The following is a 26,233-nucleotide window of genomic DNA, read 5'->3' on the forward strand; positions in this document are numbered from 1 at the left end:
TTCTTCTTCAACTCATGGCACCTACCTGTTTCCTAAATTCATCTCTTTAATCTCTGGATTAAGCTCCTCTCTCTTCCTCTTCTTTTTTTTTTTTTTTTGCAAACATGCTTCTTTTTTGCAGACACTCAAGTCAGACATCACTTGCCTGCACTAAGGGGAAGTGATAACACGAAGGGGAAGTGAGGACAGCTGGAGGCACTGGTTGCTCTGCAAGGTCCCGTTTCCTTTGCAGGCTTGAGCCAGGTTTAATACCTTAGGGTTGCCATCCTGGAGATGTTGCCCTGGAGAAAATGGTAGCACTGGAAGGTGGGACTTCATGGCATTATACCTTGCTGAGATCCAGGGGTGGAATTCTAGCAGGAGCTCCTTTGCATATTAGGCCACACACCCCTGATGTAGCCAATCCTCCAAGAGTTTACAAAAAAGAGCCTTGTACGCTCTTGGAGGATTGGCTACATCAGGGGTGTGTGGTTTAATATGCAAAGGAGCTCCTGCTAGAATTCCACCCCTGCTGAACTCTCCTCCAATCCCACCCTCCCCAGGCCTCACCTCATTCAGAAAGGGCATCTCCTGTGCATAAACTGCTTGTGGTACCTGTTCCTGTTTCTTCCTCCTCCCTCTTAACAAGTGCACCTGGATGTTAAGGCATGTGCTGCTGTCATGGTCTCCAGGTGTGCCTTCGAAGATGCTGGTCCCCAGTCAGGGATTTGAGGAGGGTGGTGGAGCTAGAAAGTGCAGGACCTCCATATTCCGTCTGGGTTACAACCAGTGCAGCTGGGCAGGTAAATGGTGAGTTTTGACAGAATCAGGTCGCACAGCAGGCTTTAGACTTGGCTTGTTTGCATAGGTCAGTAGAAGAGAGGCTGATTGGCACCTGAGCTTTCTTTTCTTTCTCTCTGGCCCTGGCCACCTGTAACAGAATAATTTGGAAAATGTAGCCACAGGATGTGGTCCTGGCACTTTGCTTAGGTGGTTTTCAAGGGAGATTAGTCAGACTTGTATTGGATAGGTCCATTAAGAGCTATTAGCCAAAATAGCTAAATAGAAGAAGAAGAAGACTGCAGATTTATACCCTGCCCTTCTCTCTGAATCAGAGACTCAGAGTGGCTTACAATCTCCTATATATTCCCCCCCACAGACACTCTGTGAGGTGGGTGGGGCTGAGAGAGCTCTCACAGAAGCTGCCCTTTCAAGGAAAACTTCGGCGAGAGCTATGGCTGACCCAGGGCCATTCCAGCAGCTGCAAGTGGAGGAGTGGAGAATCAAACCCGGTTCTCCCAGATAAGAGTCTGCACACTTAACCACTACACCAAAATAGAACTTCCAGGGTCAAAAGCGATGTATCTGTGAATACCAATCGCTTAGGGGATAAATAACAGTGTAAGTTTGGTTGCCCCTGCTTGTTGCCTTCATGGAATGGTCTGTCTGTTTGCTTTGAAAATGGGATTTGGGGGCAGGAATGGACCTTTGGATCTGATCTTCCAGTGTTCTTGTTGGATTCTCGGATGTCCTTGGTAAAACTCCTTGGAACCATCAGGCGGGCCTTCGACGTCCTGCTGTCTTTGTGAGTGTACAGAGTGGATTTTTTTTTATGCGGAACTGACTCTTGAATCCTGACTCTTGAAGTCAGATTTCAGGCTTTGATGTTGGCAGCTCGGCCAAGGTTGCCAACACTAGCTTGGGAAATTCCTGGGGATTTGGGGGTGTTACCTGGGGAGGGTGGAGCTCAGGGAAGGGGAGGAGCCCACCTGGGATGTGATCCTGTAGGGTCCCCCCTCTGAATCTGCCATTTTCTCTGGGGGAACTGGTCTCTGTCGTCTGGAGGTTGACAACCCTAGCATGGCCCTGATGATGATGATGATGTGTGTGTGTGTAGAATGGAGTAGTTCTCTTTCCTTGGATGTAGCAGTGACAGTAATTTATCACGTTGCTATTTTAACAATGCTGTCACTCCTTGTACTGCAGCTGGGCTGCGTCAGCGGTTTCCCCATCAAAGGCCCGTTCCAGGGATTTTTGGAGTCCTTTGCCTCCGATTGGCTGGGAAGGCAAATTGGTTTATGAATGGATGCTTCCCCCTTACAGGGAGGAGAGATATTCCCTCCAGGTATTATTAGGCAATGCAGAGAGGCTGAGAGAGAGAGAGAAGGAGAGAGAGAAAGAGAAACAGCTGCATGGTTCTTGCTGCCGCCTCCTTGCTCGAACGAGAGAGCCAGAGAGCCGGCATCCATGTGGGGTGGGGGCGGGGGTGGGGGAGTCCCTGCGGGAAGGTTACCTTGGAGCAATGCTGAGAGGTAGAGGGAGGGGAGCGGCTGCTGCAGCCTGCCTTTCTAGGCCTGGGGGGAGAAGTCCTTGAGGGGAGGGGAGGGGAGGGGAGGGGAATCTTTGAATCCCTGCTAGTGTAGCAAGAACAACTGGAGTGCAATGTAGCTAGCTCTTTTCACACACTCCTGCCTTTTCTGCCCAAGGAACCAGCCTCCCTCCTTGCCTTGCCTGTCTCTGTTCTTCGCTTTGCCCTGTTTCCGTCCTGAAACCTTGAATGCACCTTGGAGTTCTACAGGGGTCCAGGGTTGACAGCTCTGGTTAGAAAATTCCTAGAGATGTAGGGTTGGAGCCAGAGATCTCTTGAAATTACAGCCGGCTACAGAGATCAGTTCCTCTGTTCCAATTTTGGAAGGTGGACTTGATGGCATTATACCCTGCAGAGGTCCCACCTTCCCCAGGCTCCACCCTCAAAATCTGTGAGGTGGGAGGGGCTGACAGAGCTCTTACAGAAGCTGCCCTTTCAAGGTCAACCTCTGCCAGAGCTATGGCTGACCCAAGGCCATTCCAGCAGCTGCAAGTGGAGGAGAGGGAAATCAAACCTGGTTCTCCCAGATAAGAATCCGTGCACGACCACTACACCAAATTGGCTCTCCTTCCTTCCTGTCTTGTGGGGATGGGTGTACCTTTCTTGGAGCAAAAAGATGCTGTGAATGAGCTCAGGATTTTGGAAAGAGGCTCCGTTTCTTTTTTGGTCCCCACAACGGTTGCTGACTGCTTTCTTGTGCTCCTTAACTTCAATTTTTTTTCTTGTGCTCCTTAACTTCAATTTTCTTCCTGGTAGCCTGGTTTGTTTCCTGGACAATGAGAGTCAGAGATGCTGTGGGGCACACACATACTTGGGGTCGACTTCCATCAGGAATGTGAGAAGGTTTCTCTAACTCCAAGGCCTTAGCAATGACGATGCATTTTGATTTGGAAATAAATATGTATTTACCTTTCATGACTCACGTATGTTGAGGGGTGTTATAAGCTTGAACTGGGTGCAAGGAGAGTATGCTTGACATTGGCACCCTGTTAGAGAAGTCATGCCCCTTCTGTGCTAGGCACAGACTTGGGCCCATGGGCTGAAGGGAGGGTGGGCATGGACACTGGCCAGTCAACCCTTATTCAACTAAAGAGGCAGCACTGTTGAAAGCCAGTTGCCAGCTTGTGTTCCGTACTATGCTTTGTCATAATTAAGAATGCCGTTGCTTCATTACACCGCCCCCCCCCCCCGGAAGCCATAAGCATTTTGAATAATGGAAATATCCCCCAACCTTGTAGAAGGCAGCCGCTCCCTGGACTTGCATTGTGTGACATTTCCATCGTTATAATCCAGTTCTCTCGTGACCCTGAGAAGTTTGCGATAAGCAGAGCAGCTGACTTTTCTCACATGCTCTTTTTTTGTTTTCCTCCCCAGCTGCCCACGGCTTAAGGGAGGAACCCGAGTTTGTGACGGCTCGTGCTGGGGAGAGCGTGATCCTGGGATGCGACGTGATCCATCCGCTGACAGGCCAGCCCCCTCCATATGTGGTGGAGTGGTTCAAGTTCGGAGTGCCTATCCCCATCTTCATCAAGTTCGGGTTCTACCCACCCCACGTGGACCCAGAATATGCCGGTGAGCTTTAAACCTTCGGGGACGTTGTCAAAAGGCATATTTGTGTCGGAAACGTTTATAGGCCTTAGTCCAGCAGCACCTTTAGGACCAACAAAGTTTTATTCAGAATATAAGCTTTCGTGTGCATGCACATTTCTTCAGACGAGGAATGAGGTACAGTGAGCCGAGCTACATATAGCTGGTAGGCAGTGGTTTAGGGTGCAAAATGGTAAAAAAGTTAAAATCCAATGGCAGAATAGCAAAATTAACAAATTGAGCAAACCTTTGAACTGGGTAGCATTAGCGCGGGAGACCAATAAAACGGTAACATGTCAGAATGTGAGAGTGTCTGTTAATTATTCTGTTGCTTGTAAAAGGTTTTAAAAAGGTCAAGGTAGTCCCCTGTGCAAGCACCAGTCATTTCCGACTCTGGGGTGATGTCGCATCACGACGTTTTCACGGCAGACTTTTTACGGGGTGGTTTGCCATTGCCTTCCTCAGTCATCTACACTCCCCACCCCCCCCCAACAAGCTGGGTACTCATTTTACCGACCTCGGAAGGATGGAAGGCTGAGTCAACCTTGAGCCGGCTACCTGAACTCAGCTTCCGCCGGGATCGAACTCAGGTCGTGAGCAGAGCTTGGACTGCAGTCAAAATGAGAGCCCATTTATAGGTCTTGTACTGGTTTATCTAAGATGGCTTCCCCCCCAAAAAAAGAATCCAGGAACTGTGTAGTTTGGTAGGAACTCTCCTGTGAAGATTTCTCATCTCTCCTAATAGTTCCCAGGATTCCTTGTGGATAAAGAAGTATCACATCAGTGTTAAGTCTGTGTTATAAGAATCCCCACAAAGACGGGGATGAAATGGCAAACTCCATTTGCAAACGGTGACTGAAGTGGATTGAAACTGCATTGTGTAACATGTGTGAAAGGGCCCATTTCTCAAGTTTATCCCCACGACAACCCTGGGAGATAAACTGTGCTGCAGAGAAAGCGCTTGGCAACAGGTCAGCCAGCAAAGTTCATGGTGGAGCATGGATTTGAACCTTGGCCCTCATTGATCTTAGTCCAGCACCCTAAACAAGGGATGTCAAACATGTGGTCCAAGGGCTGAATCAAGCCCCCGGAAGACTACTATCAGGCCCTCGAGCAACTGGCTGTCATCTGCTTCCTTCTCCCTCTCTCTTGCTTCCTTCTGCATCACAGTTTGCTTTGCAAAGCTTGCTCAATAGCACAGGAGCTACAGAGCAAAGCCTCTATCTTCTCCATTGGCTGAGGTTCCTCCCTTGGGGAGGGAGGGGGGTGGCAGAGTTTGCTTTGCCAGGCTCTCTCAATCGCACAGCAGAGCTACTGAGCCAAGCTTTTCTTTCTCCTATTGTTTGAGGCTCCTCCCCCTCCTGGTCCCCTGGGGAAGGAAGGAAAGAGCCAGAGCTTCCTTTGCCCAGTTCCCTGGATCCCACAGAAGAGATATAAAGAAAGCACCTTTAAGACCAACGAGTGCTAATGTTTTAAGCATGTTTTATTTAGAGTCTTTTTAAAAAATCTTTAGTTGTGTTTGTCTGTGTCCCTTATAAAGTTTATATTTCTGCTACCTAATCTTAAATAGGTACCACACATGGCTCGGCCCAACACGGCCCGGCCCGACAAGGTCTCATGTGGCCCTCAGTTTGGTGTAGTGGTTAAGTGTGTGGACTCTTAACTGGGAGAACCGGGTTTGATTCCCCACTCCTCCACTTGCACCTGCTGGAATGGCCTTGGGTCGGCCATAGCTCTCTCACATCTGTCTTTGAAAGGGCAGCTTCTGTCAGAGCTCTCTCAGCCCCACCCACCTCACAGGGTGTCTGTTGTGGGGGGAGAAGATGTAGGAGATTGTAAGTCGCTCTGAGTCTCTGATTCAGAGAGAAGGGCAAGGTATAAATCTGCAGTCTTCTTCATAACAAATGAGTTTGACACCCCTGCCCTAAACACTGTCTACCACCCTGGCTGGCTGTGGTTGCGGCATCCTTGGCAGCAGTCACAAGAGCACAGCGTGACGCGTGAGGCTTACTATGAAATGTAGATCCTCATGCAAGTCAAATTGCAGGATTTCCATCTCGGTACTTCCCTTACGCTTCAGGTGTCTACCTTTAAAAATGAATTAAGTGACATAGATGCATTTATCTGCTTTTAAGCAGCAACCTTTGAAAAACAATTGTGAACTGCTTCAGGGATAAGAGGGCATCGAAGATCTTTTGGAAGCTTTCATTTAGGAATCTGTTATTTATAGTATTTAGAAAGCACACTGTCTGCCCTCAGGTGCCCAGTATGGTGTACCTAATTTAACAAAACGAGTCGCAAAAACATGTATTTGCCTGTAAAGAAGCTGACCCTGAATATAAAATGATCCCCTGAAAGACGGTTATCCCCTGAAGGATTTTTTAAAAAAATATCACACAGGGCTTTTTTTGTAGCAGGAACTCCTTTGCATATTAGACGACACACCCCTGATATAACCAATCTCCAAGAGCTTACAGTAGGCCATGTAAGAAGAGCCCTGTAAGGTCTTGGAGGATTGGCTACATAAGAGGGGTGTGGACTAATATGCAAAGGAGTTCCTGCTACAAAAAAAGCCCTGCAATTGTACCTCCTGGGCCAATTTAATATGGGCCTCGTCTTTTGCTTAATGTGGAAGAAAAACCCTCCAACCTTCATCTTCCTTCCAGGTAAATAGAGTACAATTACAGTAAAATGCAATAAAAATCCATGGCAACAGCTGATGATGTCATCACTGCATTTCCAGAGAGTGACTTTAGAGCTTCTGCCAAACAAAGCCTTTAAAAAAGAGTATTCATTTATTGGTGGAATAGCAGCAAGGAAGCAGACAGACAGATCTTCTTTAGGAGGGGATTCCGCAGTTCAGCATAGTGCTTTCCCAAGAATCTGGGAGACTTGAAGTCAGATCGCCTCATTGGCCCAAGGTTACCCATTGAGTTTCATGGAAGTCACACTCTTGCCCCCCTAACCTGCCTCACAGAGTTCTTGTGAGCAATACTCCCTCTAAGCTATGGAGTCTTGTGAGCAAAAATTCTACTTTGTGAGTTAGTGGCATTAAAGTTGTGAGCTACTGCATCAATTAGTTTGCTCTGGGGCCATTTTTCCTGAGCTTAGACAAAAATATGTGAGTCAGAGGCTAAAAAATTGTGAGCAAGCTCACATGAAGTCAGCTTAGAGGGAACACTGCAAACAGAGCCAGTTTGGTGCAGTGGTTAAGTGTGCGGACTCTTATCTGGGAGAACTGGGTTTGATTCCCCACTCTTCCACTTGCAGCTGCTGGAATGGCCTTGGGTCAGCCATAGCTCTTGCAGAGGTTGTCCTTGAAAGGGCAGTCGCTGTGAGAGCTCTCTCAGCCCCACCCACCTCACAGGGTGTCTGTTGTGGGGGAGGAAGATAAAGGAGATTGTAAGTCGCTCTGAGACTGATTCAGAGAGAAGGGTGGGGTATAAAACTGCAATTGTCTTCTTTGTGAGGATAAAAAAAGGTGGGAAAAGAACCATGTCAGCTATCCTGACTGTCGTATAGGAAGGGCAGGATAAAAACTGGACCATACAGCAATTGTCCATGTAGCAGTGGGAAATACCCCGTTTTTTCTCCTTGCCATTTTTTATTTGGACAAAGGAGAGTACTGAGCAGAGCTTCTTGCATAAGGAATAAGGAGACACATACTAGAGAAGATAGTTTTCAGTTGGTAGGCAGGTTGGTCTGGAGTAGAAAAGCAGGACTGGAGTCCCAAGGCACCTTAGAGACCAACCAGATTTTTGGGGTATAAGCTTTTGAGAGTCAACTCTTTCATTCTTTAAAGGTTATACCCTAGAAATCATGTTAGGCTTGAAGATGTTACTGGATTCGAATCATGCTCTCGTACTGGAAAAGCCTTTGTGTGGTGAGCCGTTAGGTGATGATCACCGTTCGCTGTCCCCTCTCTCCTCCAAACGTGCAAATTTATTTTTTCCCCTCGAGCTCATTCCAGGACAGGAGGAACTTATGTGTGGATCTGGGATAGTGAAGGTGTTTTCAGATGATCTCTCCCACACTTAAAAAAAGGTTGCCCGTGTTTTTGCCCTGAGGGCTTGTTCAGTGTGGTGGTTAGAGAGTAGGACCAAGACCTAGGACAACTGGAGGAAAGCGGGATATTTTTTTAAAAAAATGCATAAGCACCCTGGATGATTAATACAGAGTTGGGGCAAATCTCTCTCTCCTCTTCTGTCTCCCCCCCCCACCCCGGAAACTCACTCACTCTTTTTTTGTTTCCCTCCCCCCCTTCCTCCCATTCCCTTCTTTCTGCCTAGTTGCTTTTAATTAAGCAGCAGTAGAGAGAAGCCAGCTGGGCTGTCTGGGCCCAGAGAAGCCAAGGCAGCAGAAAGGAGGGTGGCCGCTGCTTTTGCTTCCCCCGCAGTAGCTCGGAGCCCCGAGCGATGCTTTTGGGGACTCTGCTCCAGAATCCTCAGCGGGGGAAGTGGCTGTCATTCGCTCACGCTCATGTGCTAAACCTCTCTGGACATCTGCGTTCCGGGAGAGCTGGGAAGATGGAAATGAGATCTGACGTAATGGTGGGGGGGGAATGGGACCGTCCTACCTAGTCGTTGTTCTGAGTTCCCGTGTGGCCCAGGGCGGGGGCCTTGAATCCAGGGCCATCTCTGGACAGACCTGAAAGCCAAAACATTGGGTTGATGCTGGCGCCCCTCCCCCCTGCATTTAGTGGGCAGGATTTCTGAATGTTTGCAGGAGGTCTTTCTCTTTGCCAACCCGAAATGGGAGAAAAGAGGACTAGTCTGGGTTGGGAAATACGGGGAGATTTTGGGGGTGGAGCCTGAGGAGAGTGGAGTTTGGGGAGGGACCTTGGCGGAGTTTGATGTCATACAGTTCATCCGGGAGCACAAACAACTTGGACTGCAGGATGCTGCAGTGTCTGCCGGTGGTATACCGGATTCACTGCAAGGTGCTGGTTGTTACCTTTAAAGCCCTATATGACCAAGGACCTGCCTACCTTAGGGACCGTCTCTCCCCACATATTCCCCAGAGAGTACTTAGATCAGGCACACACAATCTATTATCGCTCCCCAGGCCGAGGGAGGCAAGACTGAAAACAATTAGGGGAAGAGCCTTCTCCATCACTGCCCCCCGTTGGTGGAACCAACTGCCCGAAGAGGTCAGATCCTTGTGGGACCTTGCCCAGTTCCGCAAGGCTGACAAGACAATATTATTTCAGTTAGCTTTTAATTGAAGGATTACCACCGCGATATTAGATCCAATTGGATGTCCAAGGACACTGAATGCCGTCCTTAAATCATACGGAATTAGCACCAAAATATTTAAACTGTTTTTATTGTTATTCTATTATGTTTTGTGAGCCTGCTTCTGCGGGGAGGGCAGGATATAAACAAACTAAACTAAACTTCCAAAGCAGCTATTTTCTCCAGGGGAACTAATGTTTGTCACCTGGCGACCAGTTGTAATTCCAGGAGATCTCCAGCCGCCTCCTGGAGTTGAGAATTCTAGGGAAGAGCGTGGCTTAGTTGACATTGTCTGATAGAGGACCTTGTCCCATCGGGGCTGCCATAGGTCAAGCATCAACCACACTGTGCCCCGATGACCTCTGTATGGTTTGTTATTCCCTCGACCCAGATTGAGGGTTGTTTCAGTCAAAATTCACTGCATGGTGAAGTCCGCTTTATAGCAGCCGACACCGGGTGTGCGATTGTGGTGCCGGTCTTGCGAATTCACCAGCATGTGTTTATACTGGCGGCATCCCCTCTTTTTGCCCTCGATCTCCCTATCCACTTTCATTCAAGGTATAGTAAAAAGTTGGGGGCGCAGTTAAGGGGGGAAAAAAATGTTTTCAAGGTTTTAGAAACTGAGTCATTCCATTCTAGAATTTCCCTTTAATATGCAGAGGTGGGTCAAGCGCTCCCCCAAGCTCGTCTTGTAATCGGCCCCCGATAAACTGACCTGCTCGCTATTAAATTGCTGCATAGTGCATTATAAACAATTTGGGAGGGCAGCGCCGGATTCAACCCTGCAGAGGCCCCTAGGCGGTCGAAATCTTGGGCGGCCCCTCACAATTTCTCAGAGTCTGTGCACCCGCCCCGCTGCCCATGGACCCCGCTGCAGCCTTCTTGAAAGCCCCTTTTACTAAGCTGTGGGGGAGACGCAGAGAGAGGCAAATTTGATAACAAAGCCAGCAGCAGCTGTACGAGGCAAGCTGGGCAAAGTGTGGCTCAGTTGCTGGCTGCACGTACAGGCTGGGAGGGCTGCAAGCAGGGGGGAAACCAGGGGGGAAAGCCAGTCTGGGGCCCCTAAAGGCTTGGGGGCCCATAGGCCAGTGCCTACTTGGCCTAATTGTTAATCTGGCCCTGTGGGAGGGGCTCCAATGATGTTATCAGATTCACCAGGGGAGTTCCCGAAGATTCCGGCCCTCCACAATTTCTTTTTGTTATACTGGTGGTGATGGTGGTGGATGAGCCAGCCAGCCAGCCAGCCAAGCAGAAGGAGTAGGGGAGAGGAAGGAAAAACAGATTGTCCCCCTGTTCTCTTTCCTGGCATCTTCCCTGTTGCATTATCGACTGAGGTGCCTGGTGCATGCTGGGGAGTGTAGTTCTCCAAACTCTTGATGTTAGACTGTCTGAAGGCTTCCAACAGGTAAGCTGTACTTCAGGTTCTCTAGATGCGGAACGTACTGAGAGTAAATTTGGATGGCGTTATTTTTATGTGGTTGATAACCCTCAGTAAAGGAGCAGGAAGCCTTCTGTAATTTGTTGAGGAATTCATTGATTTTTGCGCAGGGTTGGTTTCCATAATGAAATGCAGTTATCTGGCAAACAGAGTGGCCTTGGCTTTAGATCGTCAAACTCATTTGTTATGAGGGCCAGATCTGACATAAATGAGACCTTGTCGGGCCAGGCCATGTTGGGCTGGGTCATGTGTGTACTTATTTAAGATTAGGTAGCAGAAATATAAACTTTATAAGGGACACAGACAAACACAATTAAAGATTTTTTTTAAAAAAAACTTAAAATAAAACATGCTCAAAATATTAGCACTTGTTGGTCTTAAAGGTGCTTTCTTTGTATTTCTCCTATGGGATCCAGGGAGCTGGGCAGAGGAAGCCCTGGCTCTTTCCTTCCCCAGGGGACCAGGAAGGGGAGGAGCCTCAGCCAATAGGAGCCTTAGCCTCAGCACAGCCTCATCCTCAGCTTGGATCAGTAGCTCTGCTGTGCGATTGAGAGAGCCTGGCAAAGCAAACTATCCCTCCCCCCCTTTCTCCCCAAGGGAGGAGCCTCAGCCAATGGAGAAGATAGCTTTGCTCTGTAGCTCCTGTGCTATTGAGCAAGCTTTGCAAAGCAAACTGTGATGCAGAAGGAAGCAAGAGAGAGGGAGAAGAAAGCAGATGACAGCCAGTTGCTTGGGGGCCTGCTAGGAGCCCTCTGGGGGCCTGATTTGGCCCCCAGGCCACATGTTTGACACCCCTGCCTTATGGGGGGGTCCTCATAAGTTGGCTACAACCTGCTGGTGCTTTCCATCGCTATACAAAGGTGTGCTGCCTCTGAACACACGGGTTCCATTTAGTTACCATGGTAACTGTGATAACGGTGTCTTCCATGCATATATTTGAACTCACACCAGGATACGAAGCTGCCGAGGAGCTCTGCACAAAACTGACCTTACACAGCCCTTTCTGAAACAATTTGCTTAAACACATCCAAACACACAAACAACTCCCCTGAAATCTATTTATTCGCTTAAGAGCCTCCAAAAAGCTTACCAGGATTGAGGGAAACGCAGGTTGGGTGCGATAATGTTGCTGTCACTCAAACCATCATCTTTGAGGAAGGGAAACCTACTTGGTGCGTCTTCAGCTAACAGCTGGTGAGCTGAGTGGGGGGCTGCAAGTCCCTCCGCGGTTCCTGTCTGCAGTACATACATATTCATTCAGACTTTACTAGAGCAGTTAAGGTTTGAGCAATTCTTTGTTCATTCCGCTTTGGAGAGATTTATGAGCATCGAGCTTCCTATTAAGTGAGCCTGATGCATAAATTTTACTTCCGTTTGTATGAGCTCCTACTCAGCAGAAATTGGGTACGAGGCTGTGACTCAGAGGTGAAGCACGTGGCTTGCATGCAGAAGGCTGCAGTTTCAGCTCTTAGCATCTCCCGTCCGAGGCTCAGAGAACAGATGTTGGGAAAAAGCTCTCTGCTGGAGACTGGAAAGCTGCTGGCCAGGCTAATAGCGAGCCCATGGATCGATAGTCTGATCTCATACAAGGCAGCTTTGTATGCACAGATATATCAATCAATTTATTTATTCGGCCAGTGACGGGTATGAGTCGGAATCAAAAGCTATACAGTAAAATCATTTGGGAATAAAATTCGTCCGGCCAATGTATGCACACATACACAAGTTACCATTTGTGTGTGTGCAGAGAATATAAGCAGTATTGCAAAGTAAGATTAGGTTTGGGCATTATTTCTGATGGAATGACATCCAGGATGGAATAAGACATTTTGCAGAATGAGGAGGGGGTGGAGAACTGAAATATATGTGCATGGCTACAGTTTGCATAACATCTGGAAAAGGGAGGTTCCCCCCCAATAATTTTTATTGGTCTTTTTGTTATGTAGCAATACAAACTTATGTATTATTTAACAGTATTAACAAATAAATACTTTTCCATGTCACTGTTGTCAGACTTATTTGTACAAGTAAATAACTACATACATTTACCATAAATGAACAGCTTCTATAACACTAGGTGTCTCTGATCTTTCTTGTAGGCTGGAAAAGGGAGTTTATAAGAACCACTATGTTGGTATATTGTGACCATATGGTTTAAATTTATAGGTGATCGAGGAGCAGCACACGCATCACTTTATGCCTGTAATAATGCTGGCCGGACTTACAGGGTGGTTGTGAAGATTATTGAATGAGTGGTCCTGAAAAAGCAGGTTCTAAAGCACAATAGAAATGAAATGTTTTATTATTGAGTAATAGGACACAACAGTTTTGGACTATGCCTGACTAAATCCCTGAGTTGAAGATTTGGTTGGAACTGTAGATTCCTGTTAAGGAAAACCCCTCCATCCTGGGTTTTGCTTCAGCCAATGGGCTGTGGTTCAGTGGTGGAACATCAGCTTGGCATGCAGAAGGTCCCAGGTTCAATTCCCAGCACCTCCAGTTTAAGGGATCAGGAAGGGAGGAGGTGATGTGAAAGACCTTTGCCTGAGACCCTGGAAAGTGGCTGCCAGTCTAAGTAGGCCTTGATGATGGTAGTTTTCATCATCTATGTGGCTTTGGAGATGATGGCAGCTTTCATCATCTGCATGGGAAAAATCCAGAAAAGGGCAACTAGAATGATTAAAGGGTTGGAACACTTTCCCTATAAAGAAAGGTTAAAACGCTTGGGGCTCTTTAGCTTGGAGAAACGTCGACTGAGGGGTGACATGATAGAGATTTACAAGATTACGTATGGGATAGAGAAGGTAAAGAAAGAAGTACTTTTCTACGTTTCTCACAATACAAGAACTCGTGGGCACTCAATGAAATTGCTGAGCAGTCAGGTTAGAACGGATAAAAGGAAGTCCTTCTTCACCCAAAGGGTGATTAACACGTGGAATTCACTGCCACAGGAGGTGGTAGTGGCTACAAACAAAGCCAGCTTCAAGAGGGGATTGGATAAACATCTGGAGCAGAGGTCCATCAGTGGCAATTAGCCACATCGTATTGTTGGAACTCTCTAGGGCAGGTGATGCTCTGTATTCTTGGTGCTTGGGAGAGACAACAGTGTGAAGATTTCTAGTGTCCCGGCCCCACTGATGGACCTCCTGATGGCACCTGGGGTTTTTGGCCACTGTGTGACACAGAGTGTTGGAACTGGATGGGCCATTGGCCTGATCCAACATGGCTTCTCTTATGTTCTTATGACCTTGGAGTGCCAGCCTGAATGGATAATACTGACATAACACTGATGGACTAATGGTTTGTTTCAGTATTAGGCAGCTTCATGTGTTCACCCTATCCCCCGCTGGGAGAACTTAGGATAGCTGTGAACGTTTTGTGCTGGTGGTATTATACAGGGTCTACATTGGTTAGTGCTGCTGAGTGAATGCATGATGCCCTTTGGATCTTTGCTGATGCCATCTTGCCTGCCTTTTCCAGGCCGCGCCAGCCTTCATGACAAGGCATCTCTGCGCATCGAGCAGATTCGCTCTGAGGACCAGGGCTGGTACGAGTGCAAAGTGCTCATGTTGGATCAGCAGTATGACACTTTCCACAATGGCAGCTGGGTGCATCTCACGGTCAACGGTAAGTAAACTGGTGTCCCGGTTCGAGCTAGCTTCAGACTCTTGGATCCTCTTGCCAAAACCACAGCCATACACACCACTTTGTTCGTAATATATTCATAGCCAGGGCTTTTTTTGTAGCAGGAACTCCTTTGCATATCAGGCCACACCCCTCTGATGTAGCCAATCCTCCTGGAGCTTACAATAGGCCCTGTACTAAGAGCCCAGTAAGCTCTTGGAGGATTAGCTATATCAGGGGTGTGTGGCCTAATATGCGAAGGAGCTCCTGCTACAAAAAAGCCCTGCTCATAGCCAAGGTACATTGAAGGAATCTTCTTCTCAGGAGCATCCAACATGGTGAATTGTTCCAAATGGACTTAACCTTAATGCCAACAGCCATCATTTTTATATGCAAGTTTGTGTTTTCTGAGCTTTGTCTTGCCTCTTATGGGTGAGGAGTTGCAAAATACCAATAATACACTGCTCTGTGTTTTACGTTGGCATTTGAGGCACCTGTGTCTTAGTTGTTAGGGACTTCTTTGATTCTCCCCTCCCCCCCCGGCTATATTTGAAGGAACCATCTGTTGAGAAGAGGGCCCAGGACCCCCATCTGTTGCTTTCTCAGACAGCACTTGTAGCAAACAAAGCTCAGAGGGGCTTCAGAATAGTCTAAATTACAATCTTTTCAAGTTGGCTGGTGAGAGGGAAATAGAGGAATTTACGTCCAAAGGTACTAGAAAAAGTATGGTATTCAGAGGAAGCCAGCTAACTGCAGGGGCTTCTCTGGAAAGACGGTAAAAGACAGAAACAGAGAGGATGGATTCTTTACAAAATAAGGATTTCTATGCTCTGTATGGAAATTTGTGTTGTTCTCCTGTACTCCCCCCAGCCTGAAGAAACAAATGCCAGTTCAGTAGCACTACGCTGATGTCTTAACGCTGAATCAAGTTGACATTTGTAGATTAAATCATGGGGACCTGTAATTTTCCTGTAACCCTGCTCCTACATTTCTTAAGTGACCAAGGGAAGCATTCATGAACACTGTGATTCAGAACTGCCTTCCATGTACAAACCTGCCTTTCCCATGTAAAAATGTTGACCTCTGTTACTCCTTGAATTGATCATTTTATGTGTATAAAATGATATATAGATGGTACCTTACCCCTGATAGACTGGCTAAAATATATCCTTCTTACTCTAATAAATGTTGGAAATGCAGTGAAGCTAAAGGATCTCTGTTCCATATATGGTGGCAATGTAAAATGGCTAAAAAATATTGGACTCAAGTTAATATTTGGATCCAAAAAATTTTGAAAATACAAGTGAAGCATGTACCAGAACTGTATCTTATAAACATCTGTAGAGAAAACTTACCGACATCTAAGCTGAAGATTTTATTGTATATAGTGACAATCGCTAGAACTTTGTATGCTAAGTATTGGAAAGAAGAAAGAACCCCAAATAGAGAGGAATTTATTCACAAATTGCTAGAAATTGCAGAATCTGACTTATTGACCACCAGACTACGAAATGGTAGTGTACAGAAGTGTCGGGAGGAATGGGACCCGGTATATATTTGGGTTAAAAGTAGAGGTTTTGATATAGTGTAACTATACCAAGTGCATCAAGTAAGAGTAATTATGGAGCAATGAAAATGGTCTTTACTATGTTTTTTTTAACCTTCCCTTCTCCCAATGGGGGGTTGTCAGGGTATTGTTTTTTGTTGTAGTTTTAGTTGTAGATGTTTAGATTGTTTGTTTGGCCTTTTCTGTAGTTGAGCGGTGGTTGTATTTGTGTTGTATTTATGTTGTTCCTATGTTATGCTTTTTATTTTCTTTTCTGTGCTTAATAAAATTTTAAAACTTTAAAAAAAAAAAAAAAAGAATTGATCAGCGTTCTCCTGGCAGATCATCTCTGCTGTCATGTGCTAGCTTGCTTGTCTGATTCGAGTCAGGAACTTAGGTTCTTTTTAACCACAGGAGGTTGAACAGGCAGGTAGTGGAGTGTCTGGAAGGCAGGATGCAGAGTAAAAGGGGAGTGGAAGGAAGAATTTCAGGACCACGGACAGTTCACAGGCAGTAGACTAGTTATTCCAACAAAAGCTGAAAGAGAGGTGGTAAGGAGCTGAGAGTTTAGAGCAGGGTAGCCAAACTTGCTTAACGTAAGAGCCACATAGAATAAATGTCAAATGTCTGAGAGCTGTAAGACATGAACATCAGATGTTTGAGAGAAGGAAGGAAGGAAGGAAGGAAGGAAGGAAGGAAGGAAGGAAGGAAGGAAGGAAGGAAGGAAGGAAGGAAGGAAGGAAGGAAGGAAGGAAGGAATAGATGGGGAGGGAGGGAGAGGTGGAAAGAAAGCAACTTTAATTTTAAATGCATTCTCCAATCTGCCAGCCAACAGGACAGTGGGGGCTTCAAGAGCCACACAATATGTGTGAAAGAGCCACATGTGGCTCCCAAGCCACAGTTTGGCCACCCCTGGTTTAGAGCTTTATGATCCATTGAAAGGGGCAGGCGGTTTATTATCACATATGTTGTATTGCCTTAAATTCGCCTTGTAAGAAGTGGTGATTCAGACGCTGGCAGACTTGAAATTAGTGTTGGGGCCCAGCGTTCCCTCTAAACTTGAGTTAGCATGAGCTAGCTCACAAATTTTTGTTTTAGCTCAGGAAAAAATGGCTCCAGAGCAAACTAATCTATGCAGTAGCTCATAACCTTGATGTCAGTAGCTCACAAAGCAGAATTTTTGCTCACAAGACTCCACAGTTTAGAGGGAGTATTGGTTGGGCCAGTGCAAATTGTGCATCCATTCTGGAAATGCGAATAGTAGAAGCTAGCCAAAGCATGAGTAGAAGAAAGGGCTAACCCTTGGGAATGTAGATAGACCCAAGTGGGCAGCCATGTTGGTCTGAAGCAGTAGAACAAAGTAGGAGTCAAGTGGCACCTTTTAAGACCAACGGAGTTTTATTCAGAATGTAAACTTTCGTGTGTGCTTGCACACTTCATCAGACGAGGAATCAGGTACAGTGAGCAGAGCTACATATAGCTGGTAGACGGTGGTTTAGAAAGCAAAATGATACAAATTTAAAATCCAGTGGCAGAATACTAAAATTAACAAATGTAGTAAGGATGTAGGGGTGTTAGAAAGTCTCATCAAGTTGCAGCCGTCTTATGGTGACCTCATAAGGTTTCTGAGACAAGAGATGTTCAGAGGTGGTTTGCTATTGCCTGCCTCTGCATAGCAACCCGGGACTTCCTTGGTGGCCTCTCACCCAAATACTGACCAGGGCCAACCCTGCTTAGCATATGAGATCTGATGAGATTGGGCTAGCCTGGGCCATCCGGGTCAGGGCGAGGTTGTAGTAAGGGAGTTTTAACAGACAGAAGGGGTGAACAAGTACCATCTCCTGGGCCACAAATTGGTATCATCAGGTCTGCCACTTGGTTCTTCACTGGCCGAGCTCAGAAGTACTGCTGGAAGTCCAATTCGGACAGAGGAAGCTACTGAAACACCCCTCATGTGGTCTTTAAAGTGGTGATCCTCCAGGTAAATTGTTGTAGACAAGGGGTAGACATGTTTGCCTGGCTTCTATCCCTTTGCATCTTACCAGCCATTCCAATGGAGCTAGGAACATTTTCCCCCCAATGTCTTTCCAGGTACCAGTTAGCTCTTTCAACTAAGGAGGGCTGCCGTCAGATGTAAGTTCTTGACAAGCTTTTGCCAATGTTTCGGGGAGATCAGAGAGGCTAAAGGAGGACAGAATGTTAGAGAAGAGCAGAGAGGGAAAGTTGGCGATCTCATTAAGTGGCTCTCTGTGTCTTATTTGAGGACACTGGCTGGGAGATGGGGGGGAGGAGACCTTCAGGAGAATGAGCAACTTGGCCTCGTTAACTTTTAATAAGAGCTTTGCACTCAGCGGAGCATCCTGTAATGTGCGTTTCTGGAAGGATTAGGCATGTTCACTGAGCCAGACTCTGCTCCTCTTTGCGGTGGCTTAAGGCCTGTGCAGATGCAATCCTTGAGAGGCACGGGGCCGGCTTTAGAGCAAGGCTCCTAAGGACATCACAAGGGCTCTGTTTTGGATCTGATAGAGCAAAGCCAGTGTGGTTTAGTGGTTAGAGTATCAGACTAGGACGGGGTGGCCAAACTTGCTTAATGAAAGAGCCACATAGAATAAATGTCAGATGTCTGAGAGCCCCAAGACATGAAAGTCAGATGTTTGAGAGCCTCAAGACAGGAAGGAAGGGAGGCAGGCAGGCAAATAGATGAGGGAGGGAGAAAGGAGAGTTGGAAAGAAAGCAACTTTAAATGCATTTTCCAAGCCTCTGGCTGGCTTGGCTTAGAGAAGTGATTTAAAGAGAGAAATGGCTTCTTCAAGCCGGCCAATGGGACAGTAGGGGCTTCAAGAACCACACAATATGTGTGAAAGAGCCACACGTGGCTCCTGAGCCGCAGTTTGGCCACCCCTGGACTAGGATCTGGGAAACCCAGGTTTGAATCCCTACTCTGCCATGGAAGCTGGCTGGGTGGCTTTGGGCCAGTCGCACACACTCTCAGCCTAACCCTACCTTGCAGGGCTGTTGTGAGGATAAAACAGAGAAGGGGAAAAGGACACAAGCCGCTTCGGGTTCCCATTGGGGAGAAAAGTGGAGAGTGAGTAAAGTAAATGAATAACAGCAAATAAAGCCAGTCGTGTTAGGGAAGTTAGAGTATTTTCACGTCATATTTCAAAGATGAAAAGACAAAGGTTGCTTTGGGGATGAGGAGATGCCTTGGTTCTTCCCCCCCACCCCTGGCCTAAATTTGTTATCTGTTTTGAGGGCAACTTCTTTGGATATTTGGGTATTCCAGTGGGGTGCTTCAGTGTTATGGAATGCAAAATCTGGGAGCAAACGTTGGACCTCTGGGTCTTCTGCAAGATCACACAGTGAATTAGTGGTGCCCGCAGGCAAAGGAATGCAGAGGTGCCCCCCCCCCAATTTTGTACTGTGATCGCTGAATCCCTTTATACTAACCCCTCCCCTGGTTTTAATGGAGGGCTATCTATGCTCATGTCAACTTTCATGCTAAGTAGGTCATTCCCATAGAGTTTATAATTTGTGCAGTTCACTAACACTGATTAGGCTCCCCACCCCCTTTGCTTGTTTTCCTCCTCCCCATCTCCTCTGATCACTGCGAGCTCTTTCACACCTCTTCGACAGGCACAAGGGGAGAACTTGGGATAAAGAAGGGGTTGCAGTTATGTCCCTTTTGGCCGTAGATGGAAATTCTGACTGATGCTGACTTTGGACTCCTGAAAGGCTCTTGGAAGGGACTGGCCCATTTTGAATCTTCCTGTCAGCACTCAGAATGCTTTCGGAGCTGGAAACGAACAGATACGCCAGAACTGGAGCATTTCTTCTAAATGAATGACTCACCAGCTCAGTCCAGCTGCTCTCCCTTGAGTCTGCGGGGTTGTGGTTTCAAATCCCTTTCCCCCCCATGCCGAGAGCGAGCTGAGAACTGAACCTTAAACGAAGCAGAACTCGTGCTGTTTCTATCAGGCATAGATCTGTGGGTTCAAATCTATTTGAGAAAGGCAGATAGATTTAGGGGGGCAGCTGCAGTTTAGCAGCAGAGTGTATACTGGCCACGGATGAAATTCAGCCCAGGCATCCCTGGTTAGAGGATTTCGAGTAGGAGGAAATGTCATTTTTCAGACCTTGGGGAGCTGAGACTGCTAAATGACCCAGTGGCAAATCCCTGTACCCTTGCCAATGTCATCTTTGCATCCCTCATTAAAGTAACTCATTTTGCCAAAGTTTTGGAGCAGATTCGATCCTTTGAGTCTCTCCAGGACCCTGCTAAGCAAAACAGGAATGCAACTGAAATATCAATGTAACGATCGGTCACTTGTGTTCACTTCTAAAAATGGCAAAGATATATTGGGGCAAGCAGGAGCTGAGAGGAGCAAGTGCAAAGCCAGCCTATCTTTATTCTTTTTTTATTTTATTAAATTTATATCCCGCCCTCCCCATTATGGGTTCTCTGGGTTTCTTCGTTTTGTTGAAACTTATTCTGGCTTTCTCTCCTGTTTTCTGGTAGGGAAAACCATGTTGGCTGTTTGTGTTTTAATAGAACGAATATGTTTAAAGCGTTTGTCAAGTGCGCAACCCTGAATTCTTGTTGTGTAGTGCTTCTCAGACGTAGCTGGCAACTTGGACACTTACAGCATTGTGGGTTGTGGAAAGTGAAACCTGCCAGTCAGACTTCATTGTGAAAATTTAATGAATCGTGAGAAATAAACTAATTTGTGTCTGGTTCACTGGTCCCAAGAGTGGAGGTTGGGGAACCTGGCATTTAATGAAGTTGCCAATAGTTGTCAGGGACCCAAATGGGAAGCTCTTGTTCTCCCCCCACCCCGCTCAGATTAGAAATTAGGGACTACCGCTCAGATTAGAAACTAGGGACTACAGTTTGGATTAGAAACTAGGGACTACAGCTCAGATTAGAAACTAGGGACTACCGCTCAGATTAGAAACTAGGGACTACCGCTCAGATTAGAAACTAGGGACTACCGCTCAGATTAGAAATTAGGGACTACTGCTCAGATTAGAAACTAGGGACTACAGCTCAGATTAGAAACTAGGGACTAACATTTCCAGGCATTTCACACATCAAAAACACACATCTGGAATGCACACTGATATTACAAATGTCCCATCTTTCCTAGGAATGCTGCTGACTGTAGCAGTCTCACTGCTTGAAGTCTGAAATCCCAGTTTTGATTTTGTTCCTCCCTTGTGTGAATCAAGCCAAGTCAAAGGCCCTTTTCTGTTTCCTCGCGCCACCAAGTTTTACTGTTCAAATTTCATGGTTGTAAAATTTGGGGGGGGGGGGGGAGCTACTGCACATAAATGCTGCCTAACATCAAAGGGAGTGGAAGTGGCACCAAAGAAATCAAGGAGCGGAGAGCCCTGCTCGATCCTTGCCTTGGATGCTCAAGGCTGTGGCACGCAAGAACAGTTGCAAAATCCTTCCCATGCCAGCAATCTTTGAAAGAGATTTCAGAAAGAGGCTAGAACCAGCTACATTTCTGTACTGAGCATGCTTCTACCCAGGGGTCGTTTTGTAGAAAAATAGGTGGTGAAGCTCATTAGCATAACTCATTAGCATATACCGCAGCCCCCCAGCCAAAAGCAACCTAATACAAATAAGGAGAACCCTGGGCGAGCGAGGCCAGCTTGGACTGGCTAGAGATCCAACCAGTCCAAGCAGGCCTCGCTCACCTGGGGCTCCCCTGGGCCACCCCCCCCCCCCCAGTCAAAAGGCCAGCAAGCCACCTGCCACCCAAAATCACATAAGAAGTGGTGAAAGGGTGGTGTGGGCTTCTCCAGGGGTTAGTGAGGGCGACTGGCAAAACTCCTGGTGGTTGGCTGGCTGCCCACTCTTTGAATCCAGGGATTGTTATGCAGCTGCACCTCCTATTCAGTGGACAAAGTAGGTGGGAAGGAAGAGGGGGACCCTCAGAAAGCTTCAAGAGCTGTACTCCTGTGAGCTTCTGCTGAATCCGAGGCCTGCTTCTACCTCAGCTGGTATTCTGGCCTGAATCTAGCTGAATTTTGCAGCATCCCTAATTCACAGTGGAAGCAACAAGCCCCCAATAATCACAGCACCTCATTTCCGTAACCTAATATCAGCAAGATGCTGCAGCTCCTGAGGAATCTCTTCCTTCCTTTCCATGTGACGTCAGGCTCTCTGGGCTTTTAATAACCTTATTACAATCTTAATCCTCTAGACCCAACAGTGGAAATATAAACCGACTCCTATTCCTTCGGTGTTCAGTAGGATCCCTCCCTCTCCCCTCCCCCCAGCACATTAGCCCAGTTTATTTTCCTTTTCTTTTCTTTAAAAAAAAATTAATCATGTTTTTGGGAGGGAGGGAGGGCACCGAAAATCAATTCTTTTCAGAGCCTATAGAGATTGCCGCAACGTCTTCCTAGAAAATTGGACTTAACAGCTACTTATGATTAGGCCTATAGTGTAATTCTGCGAAGAGCGTGCTTTAATCAAAAGGCAAATTAGTATCTGTACTGCAGAGGCTTTGTATGTCTTGATGGAAACTATTTAACCTGGAATGCTGGTGGGCTGGTGGTGGGTATAACGCAGTGGGATGAAACCTGCATTTCCAATGGAGAGAGGAGTTCTCTGGAGTAACGTCATCCTCCAAAATTTGCTCCCACTATTTCATAGCAATTCCCTCTCCCCCCCCCCCCGTTCCCACTCCCCCCTCAAGCTTTATTTTGCAGCAACTTCTGCAAGTAATTTCATGGTTATTTATACCCAAATCTATAGCTGATATTTCAACAGTGGCTCACAACATCCGACTAAAAAAAAAATAACATCATCAAACTCGTAGAACCCACCAGCATAGAAGTCCGTAAAAATCAGCAGTAAAATCAGATGTAAGGTGGCGGTGAGCATCGTAGTAAAAATAGCAACAGTCTATTTTTAAAACTGACAAATAAGTCAGGAAATTAAGGAGCAGTGAAGCCAACAGTAAGGTGGGAGGAAATGTGGAAAGTGGGGGAAAAAAATCAGTTTGCTTAGTTGTCTGGGGCCGGGCTAGGGTTGCCAAGTTCAATTCAAGAAATATCTGGGGACTTTGGGGGTGGAGCCAGGAGACTTTGGGGGTGGAGCCAGGAGACATTAGGGGTGGAGCCAAGATCAAGGCTGTGACAAGCGTGATTGAACTCCAAAGGGAGTTCTGGCCATTACATTTAAAGGGACGGCACACCTTTTCAATGCCTTCCTTCCATAGGAAATAATGAAGGATAGGGGCACCTTTTTGGGGGGCTCATAGAATTGAACCCCCTGGTCCAATCTTTTTGAAACTTGGGGGGTATTTTGGGGAGAGGCACTAGATGCTATACTGAAAATTTGGTGCCTCTACCCCAAAAAACAGCCCCCCCCCCAGAGCCCTGGATACCCGCAGATCAATTTTCCATGATTTTCTATGGGAATAAATCTCCATACGGAATAATATTGTTCCCAGCAGACATTTCCCTCCCCTCCCCCTGTTTTCTGACGACCCTGAAGCAGGGGGAGGGCCTCCAAACCGGGGGATCCCCTGCCCCCACCTGGGGATTGGCAACCCTAGGTCGGGCAGAAAGGAACATGCAACTAAAGGCCTTGGTTATGACCTTTATGACATTTAAGCCAGTTTGGTGTAGTGGTTAAGTGTGCGGACTCTTATCTGGGAGAACCGGGTTTGATTCCCCACTTCTCCACTTGCAGCTGCTGGAATAGCCTTGGGTCAGCCATAGCTCTGGCAGAGGTTGTCCTTGAAAGGGCAGCTGCTGTGAGAGCCCTCTCCAGCCCCACCCACCTCACAGGGTGTCTGTTGTGGGGGAGGAAGGTAAAGGAGATTGTGAGCCGCTCTGAGACTCTTCGGAGTGGAGGGCGGGATATAAATCCAATATCTTCATCTACCTCACAGGGTGTCTGTTGTGGGGGAGGAAGGGAAAGGAGATTGTGAGCCGCTCTGAGACTCTTCGGAGTGGAGGGCGGGATATAAATCCAATATCATCATCTTCTTCTTCTTCTTTAAGACCTTGAGTGGTCTGGGACTGATGTATCTATGGGATGGGACCGCCTCCTTCACTATGTCCCTAGAAGAGCACTACACTCTACTGGTCAAAAATCTACTGCTGGTCCCCAGCCCTAAAGAGGTCTGGCTGTCCTCAACGAGGGCTAGGACTTTTCCAGCCCCAGCCTGGTGGAACTCTCTGCTGTAAGACACCAGGCCCCTGCAGGATCTTTTACGATTCCACAAGGCCTGCAAAGCAGAGATGTTCTGCCAGGCTTTTGTTTGAGGACAGCAACAGCTGGCGGGCTGGCACCCCCCTCCCTCGCTATACTTCAGGGGGGAACTGCTCCCAATTCCTGGGAAGCAGAATTACGGCACACTGTACAGTAGGTTCATTGGGTTGCAACTGTTTTAAATTACTGGCTTTATTGATTCTGTGTGTACCTTTTGTTGTACATCACCTAGAGCCTGGCATTGGCTGGGATGAGGCGATTAATTGATTAATCAATTCATTGGCGGCCAGGATGAGGCAATTCATTAGAGACCCAGTTTGGTGTAGTGGTTAAGTGTGTGGACTCTTATCTGGGAGAACCGGGCTTGATTCCCCACTCCTCCACTTGCACCTGCTGGAATGGTCTTGGGTCAGCCATAGCTCTGGCAGGAATTGTCCTTGAAAAGGCAGCTGCTGTGAGAGCCCTCTCAGCCCCACCCAACTCTTAGGGTGTCTGTTGTGGGAGATTGTAAACCGCTCTGAGTCTCTGATTCAGAGAGAAGGGTGGGGTATAAATCTGCAATTATTCTTCTTCATCATCATCATCATCAATAATAATAATAATAGTAATAATAATAATACCATTTCCTCCTGACTCCTCTCTCTTTCCCCCTCTCCCTTGCAGCTCCCCCCACCTTCACAGAAACTCCCCCCCAATACGTAGAGGCGAAAGAAGGCAGCAGCATCACTCTGACCTGTATGGCTTTCGGGAATCCTAAACCGACCGTCACTTGGCTGAAGGAGGGGGATCTCTTAGGTGCCAACAACAAATACCAGGTAAGAGCGTGGCCCCAAGGGTGCATAGGTTGCTTGCAGAACGTGCACTGTTCCTGGAATGGGGGGGGGGGGGGTCAAATGGGCAGCCTGTGGGCTGGATCAGGCCCGTGAGCAAGTCTGTTTCCTTCTTCCTCTCTCTTGCTTCTTTCTGGCTGAGATCACACATAATGCAGTTTCAGACCACTTCCAGTGCACTTTTCAACTGGATTGTACTGTGTGTGGACTGGCAAAATCCAGTTTGAAAGTGCACTGAAAATGGATTGAAATGGCATTATTTAGCATGTGTGCACAGCCTCTGTGTCACAGCTTGCTTTGCTAGGATTTCTCCATTGCGCAGAGGCTACAGAGCAAAGCCTGTATTTTCCCCATTGGCTGAGGCTCCTCCCTTGGGGAGGAAGTGGTGGGGAGGGAGAGCTTGCTTTGAGGCAATATTGCAAGAGTGTTAATACTTTAAGCATGTTTTATTTTAGGGTTTTTTTAAAAAAAATAATCTTTAATTGTGTTTGTCTGTGTCCTTCATAAAGTTTATATCTCTGCTACCTGGCATTGAAGTTAATGACACACAAGGTCTCTATGTCAGATCCCGCACTCATGAGTTCGACACCCCTGAATTCCTGGTATCTCCATTCAGTGGGTCTAAGGCAGCAGGGCTGGTGAAAGCCTCTTCCTCAACTGCTAGAGTGCTTCTGCAGGGCAAAAGCAGACAATACTTGGCAAGTGGTCTCACTCGGTTTGAGGCAGCTTTGTGTTAACTAGAGAGCAGAGACGACTAGAGAGCAGCCCACTTAAAGCTTTATTTCTTCTTCTTTGTACTTACTTCATTGTACTTTGCCTTTCTCCCCCGTTGCACCTTAGGTTATTCTCCTCTCCTCCATTTTTATCCACACTGCAACCCTGGCAGGTTGGTTGGACTGAGAGTGCGTAACAAACTCGAGGACATCCAGCAAGCTGCCATGGCAGAGTGGGGATGCAAACCTGGGTCCCCCAGATGTTAGAATCATAGAGTTGGAAGGGACCTCCATGGTCATCTAGTCCAACCTCCTGCACAATGCAGGAAACTCATAAATACCTTCCTCTAAATGCACAGGATCCTCATTGCTGTCAGATGGCCATCTAGCCTCTGCTTAAAAACCTCCAAGGAAGGAGAGCCCACCACCTCCCGAGGAAGCCCGTTCCACTGAGGAACCGCTCTAATGGTCAGGAAGTTCTTCCTAATGTTGAGCCAGAAACTCTTTTGATTTAATTTCAACCCGTTGGTTCTGGTCCTACCTTCTGGTGCCACAGAAAACAATTCCACACCATCCTCTATATGACAGCCCTTCACTAAGCCCATCTTAGTGTGGCAGTCTAACCAGTACACCGCACTGGTTCGCTTACTGGCGCAGAGAACTGAAAGCAATATTGCC

General features: G+C 47.1%; 1 protein-coding gene across 4 annotated transcripts in view; it reads left to right on the forward strand.

The window, feature by feature from the left end:
- The window catches only part of IGSF9B (immunoglobulin superfamily member 9B), a 172,601-nt gene that overhangs the window by 54,493 nt on the left and 91,875 nt on the right, over nt 1-26,233 (forward strand). For all 4 annotated transcript variants that reach the window (XM_060251217.1, XM_060251220.1, XM_060251219.1 and 1 more), the window contains exons 2-4: nt 3,722-3,919; nt 14,087-14,233; nt 24,676-24,827. In XM_060251217.1, coding sequence (XP_060107200.1) covers nt 3,722-3,919; nt 14,087-14,233; nt 24,676-24,827 — 497 coding nt within the window. The remainder of the gene's footprint in view (nt 1-3,721; nt 3,920-14,086; nt 14,234-24,675; nt 24,828-26,233) is intronic.

This window comes from Heteronotia binoei, chromosome 12 (assembly GCF_032191835.1).
Source record: "Heteronotia binoei isolate CCM8104 ecotype False Entrance Well chromosome 12, APGP_CSIRO_Hbin_v1, whole genome shotgun sequence".
NCBI classification, from domain to species: domain Eukaryota; kingdom Metazoa; phylum Chordata; class Lepidosauria; order Squamata; family Gekkonidae; genus Heteronotia; species Heteronotia binoei.